General features: G+C 41.8%; 1 protein-coding gene across 2 annotated transcripts in view; it reads right to left on the bottom strand.

The window, feature by feature from the left end:
* Nucleotides 1–19,402, bottom strand: part of LOC134746185 (protein peste) — a 55,075-nt gene that overhangs the window by 14,149 nt on the left and 21,524 nt on the right. The window contains exons 2-9 of one of the 2 annotated variants that reach the window (XM_063680509.1): nt 12,745–12,873; nt 7,467–7,605; nt 6,616–6,773; nt 4,608–4,823; nt 4,053–4,184; nt 2,778–2,949; nt 2,111–2,313; nt 1,725–1,798 (exon numbers count right to left, since the gene is read on the bottom strand). In XM_063680509.1, coding sequence (XP_063536579.1) covers nt 1,725–1,798; nt 2,111–2,313; nt 2,778–2,949; nt 4,053–4,184; nt 4,608–4,823; nt 6,616–6,773; nt 7,467–7,605; nt 12,745–12,864 — 1,214 coding nt within the window. In that variant the 5' untranslated portion in view covers nt 12,865–12,873. Of the gene's footprint in view, nt 1–1,724; nt 1,799–2,110; nt 2,314–2,777; nt 2,950–4,052; nt 4,185–4,607; nt 4,824–6,615; nt 6,774–7,466; nt 7,606–12,744; nt 12,877–19,402 lie in introns of both variants that reach the window. The other variant, XM_063680517.1, reaches the window with a different exon arrangement.

The following is a 19,402-nucleotide window of genomic DNA, read 5'->3' as shown; positions in this document are numbered from 1 at the left end:
AGACCGCCTAGGGTGCCACACACCGAGATCCTCTACGAGGCCATAGGTAAGGAACCGCTAATTGAGGCGGTGACTGACAGGATCCCAGGCAATTCGTCTTCGACAAAAAGTACAAAATACAATTATACGAAGAACCCCATGAAGGACTCAACCCATGGGAGCTGAGAATCTTCACGGATGGATCAAAGACAAGGTCAGGCATTGGCGCTGGGGCATTCTCAAAGGACCTAAACATACACATCTCGACACCACTTGGTACTCATAACACAGTCTTCCAGGCAGAATGTATGGGCATCATAGTGGCAGCACACGCAATCGTCTCAAGGAAGTACTGGACTACCCCATCCGCATACTCTCCGATAGTCGGTCGGTACTACAAGCCCTGCAAAGTTATACTTTGACCTCAGGGCTAATCTACGAATGCCACAAAGCTCTGTCAGAGGTATGTACCACCAATAGCGTAACTCTGCAGTGGATTAAAGGACACAGCAACTCGCGAGGTAACGATGCAGCCGACATATTAGCAAGAGGAGGCACGGAACTGAAGGTGGCAGGACCGGAGCCAATCCTACCTCTGCCATATGCCTGGCTCCGGAACATGCTGCGACACAACACCAAGGTAAAACACCAACACTACTGGACTAACCTAGGTACTTGCAGACAGGCGAAGGAAGCCCTCCCGACGATCAACCCAGGTCTGTCACGGAGGCTGCGACTGCTGAAGAGGCCACAGCTCCGGCTACTAACTGGAGCCATAACTGGCCACGCCCCACTAAACAAGCACTTACTAACCATGCGTGTTACAGATAGCCCCCTTTGCAGGGCATGCATGGAGGCAGAAGAGACAGCCGCCCACGTCATCCTCGAATGTCCAGGGGTGGCAGAATACCGGGCACAATACCTCGGTTCGCCGGGGTCTCTCCCAGAAGTCGTCGGCAACATCAAGGGTCTGCTAGGCTTCCTGGAAGAGTTGGGTTGGCAAGAGTAGTGTCGTCAACCCATCACGCAAAATAGGCGCATTATATGACGTCGAGTTGCGGAAACCTAGCCCGCGAAAACCTATAACCTATATCGTATCGTATCGTATCGTATCGTATCGTATCGTATGGTACATATTATAATACTTTTTTTTTCTGTTTATTCTGTGTAATTCGAAATACATTTTAAACTTTAGGTAATATGTTCTCACTACTGAGGTGAAATAGTTATTTGTGCAACAAGAGAGGAAAGTTGGTTTTTCTTGCGAGGGACTCAAAAGCACGAGATGTAAAATAACTTTGCTCTCGTGTTGCACACATAATTTTTCAGCTCAGTAGTGAGAACATATTAATGGTTAAAATGTATTTCGAATTACACAGAATAAACAGAAAAAAAAGTATTATAATATGGACGATACGATAAGATACGATACGATACGATACGAGACGAGACCGGACCGGACCGGACCGGACCGGACCGTACCGTACCGTACCGTACCGTACCATACCATAAAAAATTTTTAATAAAAGTATGAAGTTCATGGCCTTCACTAAATTAAAAAGCTACATTGTTTCACTCCCTGGAGTTCTACCTTAGAATCTTTCGCTTTCTCGGGACTCAAAATAAACACTCGCAAGAAAAACCAACTTTCCTCTCTTGTTGCACAAATAACTATTGAAGCTCGTTATGTCTGTTAAGTTAAAAAAGTAAACTGCACTAAAAACTGTTACCCGACTGCGACTTACGCAATATTAGGATTCGGTTCAATTAGAATATTCAGCTGGAACCTAGCGGCAACCTCCAGTGGCACGCCAAGTTTCTGAAACAGAGATATATCTCATTTTTATATGGTTAAATATGAAATCTGCTACTAAGAGCCGACATACCTACGCTAGCCCTGCAGCCAGTATAGACTATCGGAGAAGGATCACAAAAGCAGCGATCGCAATGTTACGACCCCTCTGTCAAGAATAAATGACTGACCGGCTCTACAGACAAGTAGAAGGAGTGTTTGTCCTCGTCGGGCTGCAGAGAGTGTGGCAGCGAGATGAACGAGGGCGAGCCGTAGCGGCACGTCGACATGTTCATGACTCCGTCCCACGAATACTCGCTATTGCTAGTGTACTCTCACCGGCTCCACAGAGAAGTAGAAGGAGTGTTTGTCCTCGTCGGGCTGCAGACCGGAGACGGCGGCCGCGAGCGCCGGGTCGGCGTGCAGGAAGTGTGGTAGCGAGATGAACGAGGGCGAGCCGTAGCGGCACGCCGACACGTTCATGACTCCGCCCCACGAGCAATCGCCGTTGCAGAAGCACGTGTTGTGGTGAGAGGACGTTGCTGAAACATAATGCAGTTTTTTATGCTGTAGCAGTGTAAAACAACTATTTTCTATTCTTCTTCGTACCACCATTACAAATAGTCTAACGCGAGTCGAACGTAAGTCCAATGTGGATAAGACCGTATACAAGGGAAGATCACTCTCTTCTACAAACTCTTTCGTCGCTTTTAACTCCTGCGGAGCAGAAGGAGCGAAACTCTTCCTCTATGTCTATCTGAGCGACGTACGTATACAAGTATCTGCGAGAGTTGTTGCCCTATGACGGTCTTACCTACAATAGGTAAATTTTATATCCCGGTCTTCTCCACATTGTTTATACTTTCCGTCGTCCACCATTATGAAAATACAGCATTCCGAAATTTCAACTAAACTGAAAAGATTCAGATCAGGCTGAAAGAAAACCCCTGCTTGCTGAATATTGGCAAATTAGAAAGATGAATGAATATGTCTATCAGAAGCTCACAGTTATCGAAGCTCTCCGGCGCGACGGAGTAGCGGTGATAAGGGAGACCTCCAAACTCTCCGCTGAGCTTGTGCGTGAGCTGTATGGAGCGGCACAGGTCCGGCACGAACACCGTCGCCCTCGAGCGCTCCGTCAGGTCTCGGGGCAGGAACTCGCCCGCGCTCCCCTTTAACTGGAATCATTGTAATCACATTAAAGCACAATAAACTTTGTATATTATAATCTGACTAGCTCATGAAGTTTCGAAGAAGCCTTTTTTAATCTTAGCTCTGTTACACAAGATACAGGGATTAGTGCCTAAATTGGCTAGCGGGCCAATAGTTACGTTATGTTTTAGCTCAAGTTTATGTATTTACCTACTAGTACTTGATAAATCTAAGTTTGCACCTTCAGGATCTTAATTTGTCGATTAAAGACGCAAACCTCTTGATTTGTACCTGTAAGAGATTTGCGACTTAACCTAAAGTTACAAACCCCTTTACTCAGATGTTATTGTCTCCACGATTTGATTCCCAATGACAGTCGATGAAGACTTAATTGCGTATACTTAAGCTTTAAAATTACCTCTGACGTTTCGAGGACGTCCCAGTGGTCATTCATTCATTCTTTTAAAATTAAATGGCTTCAGTCCAGTGGGACCATTTCGCCAGTGACAAGGTAGGTATTAGGAGCTTTAAATACGACTAAAATTTGACGTTTAGTACAAGACAGTGTACGGTGATTTTTTTAGCTCTTGTAAAGCGATAGTTGGACTTTACAAGTAGCACGTGGACTACAGGCCGTTGACTTCATAATGGTGGTTAAACGCGTTTCAAGATTAATTCTCCATTCACTGCACCGAGTGACAAAACGGAACGGATGTCACTCGATCGACACACAACACTTAACGCTTACATTCTATGTGGATGAGATCATAAAACCATCGCATCACGATTCAAAATGCAATGTTTTGTTATTTCAATGGCTTCGCGCACATTTTTTATCGATTAAGTCCCGTTAAAGTATAATAATGTGTGAAAATCGTGAAAGTTTAAAGGATGACACGTTAGAGCGGCCCGGGCCGAGGCATCTTGTTTTCTATAGAAAGCATCACGTGATCACCGGTCGCCTGTCATAGAAATTGAAGTGTCGGTTGCCTCGAACCGGACCCGAGCCGTTCAAGCGTGAATCATCCTTAAATCAGTGTAATGAAAGTTCGATAGTTTAATCGTATTTTCCTTTCATCTTGTTCAGGTCTTACATATTATGACTTCTTGTAGTAGTAGTAGTAGATACCTTGGCGCACTCCCCAGTGTAGTATGGTAGATAGTCCTGGTAGTTCCACCGCAGCACCTGACCTGGTAGAGTGCCGCTATCCACCCCTGTGGACACTTCCATGTAGCCATCGGTTGTAATTGAGTTATTCCTCTGAAAACAACATAATAGACGGCGACATGTAGTTACTAACGTCGGTTAAAGATATTTACTTATATTTGAGTGAAACTGTGTTACCAACTTGATTATTGAAAATAATCCTAGCGTCTTACTTTATAAGTCATATGTACGTGCATGATGTTTTTATTTGTAAACTTCTATAACAAATTATTGCACCTTCCTCGTTCATATACCTCTGTATATCGCTCGGCTTATGTGCTTCGGCTCGCCCATTACGCTCGAATTCTAGACTCATATCATAATCCCCTTAATATGAGCCCTATGAAAATTGTTCCCCTATTCAAAACGTGTCTATGTACTGGCATTGCGTGTCTATGCCCTTGAGTCAATGCTGCTTAACGATTAACACAAACTTACAAAACGCTATTTCAATTTAAGAGAAAAACACATACATACTTCGTAGAACAGTCCAAATCTGTCAACAGGCGGGGCGCCGCCGGTCGCGCTGGCCGGCAAGGTCTTGGCCACGTCCAGGAGCGCGTCCTCGTAGCCCTCGAACAGCAGCTCCCGAGCCGGCTTCGACACCACCATGTGCTGCCCGAACATGGCCAGCGACATGGACAGCATCTTCTGCTCTAAGAAGCCCCAGCCTCGAGCGCTGTAGATTGCTGACTGGAATTGAAAAGGACCGGTAACCTACCTTAAAGTAATTTAATGGTTCTGCGCCTGTTTTCCCATTAATTTTTTTTTAAATTGAAGCCGTAATTATTATTGACCGTTTATTACTTGATTATTTATACCACTAATTGATATCTTATACCTATACCTTTAAACAAGCAATTCTTGTATATGTATACATATTTCGGTAATTTCGGAAACAGTTCTAACGATTTCGATGAAATTTGCTATATGGGGTTTTCTGGGGCGAAAAATTGATCTAGCTAGGTCTTATCTCTGGGAAAACGCACATTTTTGAGTTTTTATATATTTTCCGAGCAAAGCTCGGTCTCCCAGATATTTATAAATAAGCAGGGGTGAGCAATTCATGTGTGGGGTTGCAGCCATATGCACCTTTTTGGAATTCATAAAACTAATAAATTTCGTTTACGTTATTACATGTTAGTAGGAATATTGAAACAATATTACATGTTACACACGTTACGTGTGTTATGTTATATTTCGTATTCGTACCTGCCCCAGGGGAACAAAAGTTACAATCTGAAAGGTCTTGGTATTCGTGCCCACTAATAACATTGAAAGCTTACCGTTCAAAGGCAGTTCATAATTGTATTAAAAGCGAAGATGAGCCCAAAGCTAGCCGCTCGTTATCCTTTTACGTAACAGTCATATCAGGATGACGAGAATGTTAACGATATTCAGTCCGCTTGTTAAAGGTTACGCAAAAGTACAGGATCAAAACTTTTTCTTTTCAGTAAATACCAAATTCAATGTATTATTTCAAAAAATTTAAATTATAAAAAACAGAAATAACCAACAACAAGAACACGACGCCAGTGCAGGGTAGAAGTAGACGAGACGGGTTGGGTAGGGTAGGGCAGCACCGCCGGCATTATTGAAACCGAAGAAATGTTGGATGGATTTGAATCTGTGCCATGTCCTACGGATACACATGCTAGTGGCTCGGATTATCGAAATCATAATGTTGGATCCTAGCCAGCCCATTACTACACTAAGGGATCTGTCCCACCGGTCAGTGATGGCTTCACCGAGATGTTTGATGAAGGTGGACATTTTCGGAGCGAAGACTCCATCGACGGATGTGACGAGGGGAGTGAAAGTTGCGTGACGCTTTTCACAGGCGTTCGAGTATTATCTTTTTTTTCGGCGGATTTTAGGACGGATGCTACCGGACGTGAGATATAAGAGGGAGCGTCGATGACTACGACACGGATATCAAATAACGCCTCCCTCTGAGCATCCCAGAAGCCGCGGCAATTCAATGTATTAACATATTCACACACATGTCAAACGTGTATATAAACATGTAAATAGGTAGCTATACAAAGTCGTTGACATCAATAAGTAGACGGCAGTCCGAGTTAATCCGTGGCAAATAATTACAAATCGTTTGAAACTTATTAGCGGAATTCTTGTTTTCAACAAACACATTGTTTATCACGTACCTATTCTACTGTTTTATTTTTATACTCGTATCTTAAACAGATCATACTGAAGCAGTGAAAGTTATTTATTAGTTACAATTACAACTCTTGTTAGCAAAATAGACTACCTTACAATATACTAATAGATAGCTAGATTATGAAGTGCTACGTCGTAGCTTGTTGTAAGGAAATTTCATATGTATGTGTTTTTTACAAAACGTTTGAACCCATAGGTAAAACCTATCCGGCTTTAGATGTTCAATTGTTCATTTTACAATAAGCAGGCCCAGCCCAGTATTTGAGTCAGGCCATTGTTGAGTTGAAGTTAGGGGTTCCCTTACTGCCGCTATGATGTTAAGCATGGTGACGTTGTCGTGGAGGCTGCCGTTGCTGGAGGGGTGGAAGTGCCAGGTGCGTAGGGTGCGGTAGGACACCGAGCCGTTGTTCGCGTGCCACGTCACGTTCACATGCTGCCGGTGCTCTTTAAAGCGGTATGGACCTGAAAATTACAACGGTACACATAAGCTTTAATCATTTTAATGCATGGAAATTATTTTATGCAAACTTTCATTCCTAATCTCACCGCATTAAGGGTAAAAACGCGGTATGGAAATTTCACTATGAGGAACAATTACATAATTTTTAAGTAATAGGTACATAATACGTGTAATGATTTCAATAAAATTACACATGATATAAATTAGAATATAACGTTGGAATCCCTATAGATATTAAGGGTCCTCCTCAACTAGTTAATCTTGTTATAGGGCAAACCTTGGCTTATCGGTGATACTTGGTAATTCGGTGATACTGCGTTATTATCTTACGCTGAGCTCACAATGGTGAAAAATAAGCAATTAAATAGCTGCCAACCCGATTGCAAGCATCAAAGCTGACATCTGCCATCGATTTTATAGCTTGCATTTCCTCATGGTGAGATCTGTGTAACGCAGTATCACCGAATTACCAAGTACCTATCACCGATAAGCTAAGGTTTGCCTACCTACTTACTTACTTTTTATTAAGACCTTGGTACAGCCAACGAATGAAATGTGGAAACGAACATAATGCCCAAAATATATACACACTACCTTAAAGTATGGACAATAAGGTCGTGTACGCACATTTTTGAAACTTTGTCCGTGTCGTTATTTAATATTTTGACTATACGACGTACGACGCACAAGCTTACCCAACTGCACCAAGTTAGGCTTTTCATCCGGGAAATTGTCCGAATTGGTCCAGTTGAAGAGGTACACGTCCATGAAGAGTGGCACAGACGGTGCCTCCCACTCGCGGAACGATCGGGACCCAGGCACCAAGGCCACTTGCTGAAACCAAGTCACACAATAGACTACCTACCTACATCTAGAACCATTTCAATAGTATATGCTATGTAGACACCATTATTTTAATTTTTACCACACCAGCTCGTAAAGACTCTCGTGATTGTTCAAAAACTGATGAGAAAGTTGCATTTTATCCACAAGAGTGGCAAAGTAATTACATGCAAATTTTGAGTTTTTACCTTATGTTGGCTGGTAGAATTGACTTTTAAATGGTGATTTTGAATGATAAAAATTAAAAAACGTTCATTTGGATTTGATTTTGTTTGACGTTTTACAGTTAGTATTTTTCTCGAGTTGGTGTGGTGAAAAATTTAGTGTTTCACTCGGTGGCAAAATTTGTTTAACCCCACTTCCTTTGAAACACTCGCAAGGCTCAAGATTCCACTTTTCAAACAATTTTGGAATATTTCGCTTACTCGGGTATCAATATTAGTATTTTTGTATTTTCATCAACAAATCCAGCTTTTACAAAAAAAAAAGTGACATTTGATGAAGTGGAACTGCTGATGATGATCAGAATGGAACTCTTCAACGACACATAGTTCACGTTTGGCGATTTATTCTCTTCGTTATGGACCCAGACCCAAACTTGGACCTGGACTTTTTTTTGAACTGCGATCCTCACAGAACCGAACTGCTATCAGAAAAGTGGGTTAGGTTAGGTTAGACTGTGACCCTTACAGAAACGAAATGCTATCAGAACATTGGGTTAGGTTAGGTTAGAACTATGATCCTTATAGAAACGAAATGCTACTAGAAACGTGAGTGGTTTTACCTCATTTTAGTTAGGCATAAGATGCTGTCTTTTTCATTTCATTGTCTGGAGTGCACCATCAACAATAAGTAACCTTTCAACGGCATCCCCCATTGAAGTCGGTTTTTTTTTCTTAAAAATTATATTACCCTTTGTTTTAAGAGCCATTAGCGATAACATTCATCGCTGCAAATAATATTTCTTCGACTATACACTGCTGTCGCTAAAGAAACTTCGTTTCATTAATATCAAACAATAAGGGAAAACCGTTTTACGGCAAAACAAGAGAATGGTAGAACTAAGCTAAATACATATGGGTAGTCAAATTTAAACAAAAAAAAAACCGGCCAAGTGCGAGTCGGACTCGCGCACGGAGGGTTCCGTACCATTACGGAAAAAACAGCAAAAAAATCACGTTTGTTGTATGGGAGCCCCATTTAAATATTTATATTATTCTGTTTTTACTATTTGTTGTTATAGCGGCAACAGAAATACATCATCTGTGAAAATTTCAACTGTCTAGCTATCACGGTTCATGAGATACAGCCTGGTGACAGACAGACAAACAGACGGACAGACGGACAGCGGAGTCTTAGTAATAGGGTCCCGTTTTTAGCCTTTTGGTACGGAACCCTAAAAAGACGCACTCGCAGGCGCAGCAGTTATCATCACAGTGTTTTTGCTTCTGTTCTAATGACAAAAGAAATATTTAAAGTGTATAACACCAATCAACTTTTTACCAGCGGCCACTTGGTGGATAGAAATTGATAGAAAGCGTCAATCAACGATCATGCGCATGACCGTCAATTGCGCAAATCATCAATCAATCATCAATATGATTGGACAATGGACATCTGGTTGGTTGGATCAACAGATCGTTTGACCCAACCAACTGGCAGCTTATCCCGGTTTTATTAAACAAATTGAAGTCAAGGTGCTGTGTTATTGGGATTATTAATTCGCACTTTTGACCGAGTCCTACTTAATTACTATGAGTGCATTTTTTAATAAGAGCCGTGTCAAAAGTGTAGGTAACATTTTGTTTTGTTCCTTACTGGAGAGCAACGGTATCTACTAATTCATAATTATTATAACAACAGTGGTAGCACGCAAAAGTTTGTACTCGTAAAAATCAATATTTTGTAAGATGTAATCGAATCGATAGAGCTCAAGGCTCTGAGCAAATTTTTGCTCGGCTAGCAGTCGATATGCTACATATGCGTTTTTGTGGGTGTGTGATCGAAACTACTGAGTCGATTTTTAAGAATGAGGTACATGTCAATCAGCAATAGGGTAGTTGACACATGTTGAATTTTATATCTAACTTAGTTTAATAGATAGAAAATTGTAATAAATTTATTACAATAAATTGGAAACTTCAAAAATATATGGGAATAATAAAAAAACCGGCCAAGTGCGAGTCGGACTCGCGCACCGAGGGTTCCGTACTTTTTAGTATTTGTTGTTATAGCGGCAACAGAAATACATCATCTGTGAAAATTTCAACTGTCTATCTATCACGGTTCATGAGATCCTGGTGACAGACAGACGGACACATGGACAGCGGAGTCTTAGTAATAGGGACTCGTTTTTACCCTTTGGGTACGGAACCCTAAAAATACAAGACCTCAGTTTCGAAAAAAAAACTTTTTTAACTTTCAAATAGAAAAAAATAACGGTACCATTTGATTCCTTACATTTTATTTAAAAAAATATTGTATGGCAACATTAAACATAAACGCAACATTTCATAAAATCGCAATTTCCTTGTTTTCCATACATCGGAATGGCTTCTAAGCAAAGCGACTTCTAAGCAAAGCAGCTTCAGCAAAGTGACACAGTGACGTCACGATGTATTGCCATTAGTGTTAGAGCGTTTGCTTAAAAGTGGCGATGCCAGACTTTGACCGTCATTTGTGAATTTTGTATTGCTTTAAGATAATGAGTCCCATACAGACATTTGAAAACAAACCTGATCGACTGATATACCATTAAAAAATTATCAACTACCCTATTCGTCTTTATGGCGCGGTGGAAATTGACTTGAATACTCCTTTGGTGGTCTGGTACTCGGACCACCACCGATGAAGTTCAAACGCCCGCATCAATTAATAAAGATAGTATGCCAATCTCTGTATATTACATTTTTGCAAGAATGGATACGAAATGTCACTGAAAAGTGTGTACATGGTCGCTACACGTAGCGTGCTTACCTTGACCGTGTCTTTTAGTTATTGCCTCCCGAGATTCAAGGTATTTCACCCATTACTTAATATTGGACACAGCCGGCGTGTGCTCTAGGGACCCGAACATGGTCCTTGAAGGCTGGAAAGGTGAACAAGCAATTGAGCTAATGAAGTACTACAGATTGACTGTACGTAGTTCAGTGGGATACGAACCCTGTACCTATTATTGAGATAAGAGTGATAAGACGTTGATTTGACCTTTAAGCGAGTACTTACTTAATCTGCATTAATCTGGGTGCTTCGCCAATCGCTTGCGCTACGAAAACGAATGGCTTTGTGTCTCTCTATCATTCTTTCATATTAGTGCGACAGTGACAGTTGCGTTTCGTTCGTTGCGGAGCTACAACGATTAGCATGTTGACTACGCATCCTGGTAACTTTGTCAACTAGATCAGTGTTAGTCGATGATTAATAAAATAATTTTTAAGCTGAAGTACTTTGAGAGCCTCTTGGGAATAATTGTTGATGAGGGTCAATTGATAAAATTCAGCCTTTTAAGGGTCTCTAGTAAAAAACCTTTAAGAGTTTGCTATAAATGCTTGCTTGAATTGCTTGTGAAGGGCAATATGGTAATGAAGCACGGGAACACGTGACCCATCAAGTTAATAGCACTTCGTTAGCCCCGTCCCGTGTCTCGTGTGGAGATTAGAACGGCTTGTAGGGCTTCCCGCATCGCATGCGCCCTTGAATGACACGCGGCGCAGTTTTGGCCTTTTTATTTTACAACTGTGTTTCGTATATTTACCCGACTGCTAAAGGAGGAGAGTAATGTTTTTAGAGTGTATGTAAGTATGTATGTATGTATGTCTGTCTGTTTCTTTGTGGCCTCCTGTAGCCTAAACGGCTCGATGGTTTTGGATGTATGAGGTATCGTTAGATGTTAGATTCGTCTTGATCACGGGAGTGTCATAGGATACATTTTATCCCGAAATTCCTACGGGATACAGAGATAATATTTTCTTTACGTTCACTTACTTACTTATGAGGTATCATTAGATTCGTCTTGATCACGGGAGTATCATAGGATACATTTTACCCCGAAATTCCTACAGGAATATGTTAATTCTTCGTAAATGCAAGCCACCCACGCGTCAGCAAGCAATGAGCAAATAACTTGTTCTGCAACTCCCGCGCACTTCTCGCGTAGCGGTCTGGTAGCGGGCAAAGAAGGGCGTGGCCTGCCTTGTGGCGCGCGGTGCGGTACGGAGGGGGGTATTCTCGAGTCTACAACCCGAACGCGGGCACACGCATGAGGGCAGAGGGCACACGTCGTTGACGGTCGACTTTTCTAAGTGATTTTTTTCGATATTTCCTCGTCCGAAGCGAAATTATAAAGTAATAACTTGTTCTTTTTTTTAACTAAAAAGTTATAAATAAAAATTTAATTATTATAAAAAAAACAAAAAACCCGACTGCACACTAAAAAGAGGAAAACAAGGCACAAGAAATATTGTTTAATCAAATGCCAAAACCAAGCTATGGAATACCGTTTAAACAATATAAAATCCCCGCCTGCGATACTTACCATCAACATTTATAAATTATATTTAGTTAGTATTTAGAATAAGTTTTTATTTATTTAACTATCGATTACGGACACATTTCATAGTGCATTTTATATTGTTTAAACGGTATTCCATAGCTTGGTTTTAGCATTTGATTAAACAATATTTCTTGTGGGGCTTGTTTTCCTCTTTTTAGTGTGCAGTCGGATTTTTTGTGTTTTTATAATAATTATTTTTTTATTTAATATCTTAGTATTATCTGGTGTCATTATCATGATCATGAATAATTCGTCAAACCGTAACAGTCAAAGTAAGGAACATAATTAACGGTCATAATCGCAAATAAAGGGCGAGTTAGCACTGTTAGCACCCTCCGCTGATAAAGAACGGGCTTCGATATGTGCGATGCGTTTCCTAGACGCCTTTATTAATTTTATCGACCCTAGAGAGCCCCAGGACAGCGAGTCACACAGCTGCGAACACGCAGCACTCAAACCTCCTAAAACGTCTACCTACTCATTCGCGCCAGCGCAAACTCGAAGACCCGGCCCCAGAAGAGCACAGAAGGGCAAGACGGCTATGCCAGCAGCAGTTTCTCCTGTAACATATTACTCACTCGCGCCACCACGGAGTCGAAGACCCGGCCCCAGGTGAGCGAGATGGCGATGCCGGCGGCAGCGAGCAGCGCGCACACGATCGCGAACACGCAACGCCAGCGCGGCGTGCGCCCGCGCATCGCTCACGCCTCCTGAAATATTTCATGACTAATTAGCTAATTACGAGTAAGTTAAAATAACAAATTAAAAAAACCGGCCAAGTGCGAGTCGGACTCACACACGAAGGGTTCCGTACCATTAACTATAAAAACGGTCACCCATCCAAGTACTGACCCCGCCCGACGTTGCTTAACTTCGGTCAAAAATCATGTTTGTTGTATGGGAGGCCCACTTAAATCTCTATTTTATTCTGTTTTTAGTATTTGTTGTTATAGCGGCAACCGAAATACATCATCTGTGAAAATTTCAGCTGTCTAGCTATCACAGATCACGAGATACAGCCTGGTGACAGACAGACAGACGTACCGACAGACGGACAGCGGAGTCTTAGTAATAGGGTCCCGTTTTTACCCTTTGGGTACGGAACCCTAAAAAATATCCTGTAATACAATTTTTTTTTTTTTACAATATAATTTGGCATGTCCCAAAATAAACAAGGAAAAATGAATATGTTTATAAAAAAAATGTAGGTACAGATTTATTAGAGAGAGATACATAATACACTTTACAGGATAATTTTACACTTTACCTACTACTTACAATAATAATACGCATACGTATAACGTGACTGGCCAACTCTACTGTAACACCTGCTAGACCAAGTTCGGCCTGCGGTGTCAGCATGGTTGCATTTTTATCATCTGTCACTATACCTGTCACTTTCGCACTTACATACTTGTTAGAACGTGACAGGCATGGTGACAGGCGATAAAAATGCTACCGTGCTAAGCCCGCTGGTCTGCCACATTCGGGCCCATAATAGGAGTAATCCATAATTGCTGAGGTCGCCGTCATCGAAATCGATGAGGAGGACTATACAATAAGATATGAATAACCAATATAATTTTACACCAATATAATCTTTTTAATGACGGCAATGACGTCTAAACTAAACAGTGTGCTGACAGTGACACTGACGCGTGGAGGACTCTAACCAGTATAAAAGCGTTCTTGAATAAAATTACGCATAGTTGTTACGGATTTTGAGGTCACGTTATATTGGTTTTCACATGAAGCTGCCTCGCCCGTGCTGACTAAATCGACAAAAATCTGATATCGACACGCGCCTGTCAAGCCCTACATTATGTACAGTACGGTTACCATCAGTTTGGCACTGACATAAACGCCATCGAGAACGTAATTTACTTTCTATGCATCTCGCTCGTACTCGCATATTAGTGCGAGCGAGATGCATAGACAGTCATTACGTTCTCGATGGCGTTTATGTCTGTGTCAAACTGATGGTAGCCATACAGGTGGAAAAATATAATACTTACTCCAATAACTATAAGTAGGTAAAGCCTGACCAGAAATATGATCATTGTCAAGCGGACGCTGTTATTCTCACGTATAGAGTGACATTTCAGTATAGTATGAAAAAAATAGTTCCAGTGAAATTCCGCAACATGGCGCGTGATCATATATTTCTGGTCAGGCTTTACTATGCCTATTTACATCATATTAAATACGAAAAAAGTATTTTCTCTGATAAGTAAAGTATCTAGGTGACTTAATCATGTCAATAATAATGTTGACAGTTGTGTAATGTTCAGTATATGGATGGTATAGAAAGGATCGCAATCTCTTATGGCAGAATTGTTGTAAAAGTGACCGCGTTAAGCTTTAAATAATAGTTCCTAATCTCTCCGGTGGCGCTAGTTAGGCTCTGGGACATGAGTATAACATGAACCATAATAAGGCAACAAATAACCCGACCAAACTACGTAGGTTGTTTTTGGTAGTATTTCGGTGTATGGTGGCGCCGCCTAATTACTGTTTTTTGATGGACACTTTTCATACATAGAGATTTGGCTCCTTTATACAGTCTCCATGGTTCAGTACAAATCTCGCGCTAATTCTTATGAATGAATCAACCTTTAGGAATCTACCAATGTACTAGATATACTCTGTCAAGCAATTTCCGTCAGCAAATTAAGCGGCAAATTTAAAAAATGTAGGCGCGAAGGGTTAATTACCGTCTCATAGAAAATTTGAATTTCGCGCCTTATTCTACTGGCCAGTTTTGCTTGACCAACTATAGATGCTGTAGTTGGCCGGTAACAATATAATAAGATTAATAAGAATGCACGTAAAGATGATGCATCTAATGGATGGGCTCGCGGGATTGCCTCTTACTTTTTATTTTTTTACTTTTTTGTTGTAGCTAGGTATAACTCCCAATAGTCAATGGCATTACTCATTCAGCCAACATAATAAAAGTATTTTAAAGAATTTAAATATTAAATAACAATTTAATTAATAAAATAAACAATTTTTATCTTATACTTATTCTATTTTATTTTCATGAATATAGTGCTAAATAACATTAAAAACCCATTTAATGTCATACAAAAGTTTACTGTGGCAGTATAAGATTCTGTCTGCTCATTTACGCAAGTGTAAGGTTTAAAAAAATATTTTTGGTGTATTCCTTTTGGTTCCCACCTTACGAAATCGAGTAAATAGTATTCAACAAAAGAAATCAAGAATAATTTGTTTTAATAATTTATTTACTTACATCATTTTTGATTTAAAAAAAAGATTCAATGCGGGATTAGTAAAATGAGAACAATTACCAATTGTTCCAGGCGGGAAAATAAAGACACGATTTTTCCATTTTGATTCCAACCAGTTGCTCGTGGGATGGGGACGTAGTGGAGTACACCACTTTTCTGCACTAGAGAAGAAACGTATCACTTCCTGCCCACTTTTTATAATAACGAGTCAACGACCCACTTTCATAGCATGAGATATGAAAAGGCCTTTTCACATTTCGTACTCTTAATTATGTATGTATACTCATGTCGATAGCAAAGGTAAATATGCTTACTAATTAATACAAATTGTTTTAAATTCGTGTGAGTTACTTACCTATAATTACTACATAGGTACTTGATTATTTCTCTGATAAGTGTGGTAAACCGATCAGAACGATATAGCAGGATATAAAACGGTTCTCGTAAAATATTTGTCTCCAATAATTCACCCCGCGATTACCTAATTGCTTGAAATTAAGATTGTTGGGAGGGTGTCCAGCATTGGGACATTTACGTTAAATAATTGGTTAAATATAAAACAAAGCTTCCGACAAAAAACAGGTCTGATAAATTAAAATAAATCTAGTGATTTAGTGATTTATTCATAAAAAACTTGCAAATGAGCAAGGAATGCTAGGATTGTCTAATAATTGCCTATTTTCATTCTTCAATGGCATTCTTTCTAATGTACCTAGTTAAAACACCAGTTACTATATATTGTATCTGAGCTCAACTCATATTACGAGCGACTAACCACATATTACTTACACAAGGCACCTACTGAAGTGTATCATTACGAGGTCAGGAAGATGCGATAAGTTCCAAGTCTTAATTTAATATGCACCACATTATAAATATAAGTCAGTGACTTTGTAACATAGCACTACAAGATCGAACGAACTATGAAAAAAACTAGGGACCTTTGCTCCGGGCACTCACTGGAACAATTTAGTTTATAATTTAGTTTATTTTTAATATTAATATATTTTTAAGTTTGGTTATGTTAAATTCATGTTAGTTATCACATAACGTCCATGTTGTGCCAACTCCCGTATTAATCGGAGGCTCTGCGCTCGAAGTTGTTGACGATTATGTATACCTAGGACAAACAGTCCAGTTAGGTAGGTCCAACTTCGAGAAAGAGGTCACTCGTCGAATCCGACTCGGTTGGGCAGCGTTCGGGAAGCTCCTCAGTATCTTTTCGTCCAAATTGCCGCAGTGTCTTGACCAGTGTGTGTTGCCAGTGATGACATACGGATCTGAGACGTGGGCGCTAACGACGGGCCTCATAAGAAGGCTCAAGGTCACGCAAAGGGCAATGGAGAGAGCTATGCTCGGGGTTTCTCTGCGTGATAGAGTCAGAAATGATGATATCCGCAGTAGAACTAGGGTCACCGACATAGCTCGCAGAATTGCAAACCTTAAGTGGCAGTGGGCGGGGCACATTGCTCGCAGAACTGATGGCCGGTGGGGCCGGAAGGTTCTGGAGTGGCGTCCGCGTACCGGAAGACGAACTGCCGGTAGGCCTCCAACGAGATGGAGCGACGACCTGGTGAAGGTCGCGGGAATTCGGTGGTTGCGAGCGGCACAGGATCGGTCGGAGTGGCGAGCCTTGGGGGAGGCCTATGTCCAGCAGTGGACGTCTATCGGCTGACATGATGATGATGTAAAATAACTTTGCTCTCGTGTTGCACACATAATTTTTCACCTCAGTAGTGAGAACATATTAAAGGTTAAAACGTATTTCGAATTACACAGAATAAACAGAAAAAAATGTAATTTAATATGTAATATAATACCATACCATACCATACCATACGATACGATACGATACGATTCGATACGATACGATACGATACGATACGACACGACACGACATGACACAACACGACACGACACGACACGACACGACACGACACGATACGATACGATACGATACGATACCATACGATACCATACGACACCATACGATACCATACGACACCATACGATACCATACGACACCATACGATACCATACGATACCATAATAAAAGTATGAAGTGGCAGTTCATGGCCTTCACTAAATTAAAAAGCTACATTGTTTCACTCCCTGGAGTGAGGAAAGTAGGCTTGTTCGAGCTGCTGAGGTGAAAATAATAAAACGGGCCATTTTGCGGCTATGTTTGGTTATTTATTTAATCGTATGGCATAGTATGATAAACAGAAAACAGTTATAAATACAAATTGAGTCCAATCAGCCACTCGGTGGCCTCGTCGCTAAGGACGATCAGGAGGTCCATTGGCATAGCACGTTATGGGGCAATCCTCTATTATGTGTTTGATTGTTTGTGCAGTCTCGCCACAACTGCAAGCCGGGGATTCCACCCATCCACAGCGGTGTCTGTAGTAAGCACAGCGACCGTGGCCAGTGCGAAGTCTGTTAAGGTTGCACCAGTGCCGTCTTGGGAGGTCGGACCCTTTGATTATGGCACCTGGGATTATTTCGGAGCCCAGCTTCCCCGCCATCAATGAGGTCAGCTGAACATCGTTTGGGAAGGCAGCCGGCTGGAAAACACTGCCGCCCCCAAATACTTAGGGGTGACGCTGGACCGTTCACTGACCTACAAAACTCACTGCCTCAACACCAAGCAAAAAGTGGCGGCGAGGAACAACATCTTGCGACGCATCACCGGGACCACGTGGGGGGCAACCCCACATACCCTACGCACAACGGCTCTCGCACTCAGCTTCTCTGCTGCGGAATATGCATGCTCAGTTTGGAATAATTCTACACATGCTGCCCAGGTTGACATAGCTCTCAACGAGTCCTGCCGCCTAATAACTGGATGCCTAAAACCCACCAAACGTGACCACCTATACCAACTGAGTGGAATTGCACCGCCGGACATACGCAGAGGCGTAGCCGTGGCTGTGGAGCGAGAAAAACAATTACGCGACCCGCGTCACCCACTGCACGACCACAAACCAGTTGCTGCAAGGCTTAAGTCCCGGAAGAGCTTCGTTACAAATTCAGCTCTACACCACCAAACCCCCCAAGAGACTCGCCTCAAATCATGGAACCTGCAACTCAGCGAGACATCGTTACGAATACCAGCTGCGGAACACCTGCCTCCAGGGGGAAAGGAAAAGTGGGCAGTATGGAAAGCCCTTAACAGACTTAGAACGGGAGTTGGTCGGTCAAAAGATAATCTTCTGAGAGGGGGAATTGGGCGACAAGGTGATACATTCTGCGAGTGTGGAGTAACCCAAACAACAATACACATGAGACAGTGTTCTCTGTGCTCAACGATGTGCACTGAGGAAGATCTCCTGAGGGCCACACCCCGAGGGCTAGAAGTGGCAAAACATTGGCAGACAAAAATTTAGTTTAAGAAGTTTGATCCCTCTACACGAGTAAGAAGAGATCAATGAGTTCCACGACTGTGACCACTCACGCTTCAGGTTGAAACAACTATCGACCAGACCCTTAAAGATACTGTAGGAGGCATTCCTGGATTTTAAGCGACAGTTGGTTGGGCTCAGAAACTCCGCCCGAATTGGTAGGGTTGGGTTCTTTTGGATCCGTGCCGCTTCTCGCATCAGGGCCTCTTTCCTTCTCAAGTCTGGCGGAGCGATCCGAGAAAGCACTGGCAGCCAGTGGGAAGGGGTTGAGAGTAGCGTACCGGAGATGAGTCGCATGGCCCTATTCAAGTCAACGTCTACTCTGGTGGTGTGGGCACTGCCCAACCATGCCGGTGCGCAATATTCAGCCGTGGAGTACACCAAGGACAGAGCAGAAGTTCTCAGGACATCGGCACTTGCTCCCCAAGAAGTCCAGCTTAATTTCTGGAGAATGTTGTTTCGGGTCTGGAGTTTTCGAGCTGTGCCGGTTAGGTGTTGCTTATACGTCAGAGATCGATCGAGAGTGATTCCCAGGTATTTTGGGGAAGAATTATGTATCAACGTGGATCCTTCAAAGT

This window comes from Cydia strobilella, chromosome 1 (genome assembly GCF_947568885.1).
Source record: "Cydia strobilella chromosome 1, ilCydStro3.1, whole genome shotgun sequence".
Taxonomy (NCBI): domain Eukaryota; kingdom Metazoa; phylum Arthropoda; class Insecta; order Lepidoptera; family Tortricidae; genus Cydia; species Cydia strobilella.
This window is presented reverse-complemented; position numbering and strand designations above follow the sequence as displayed.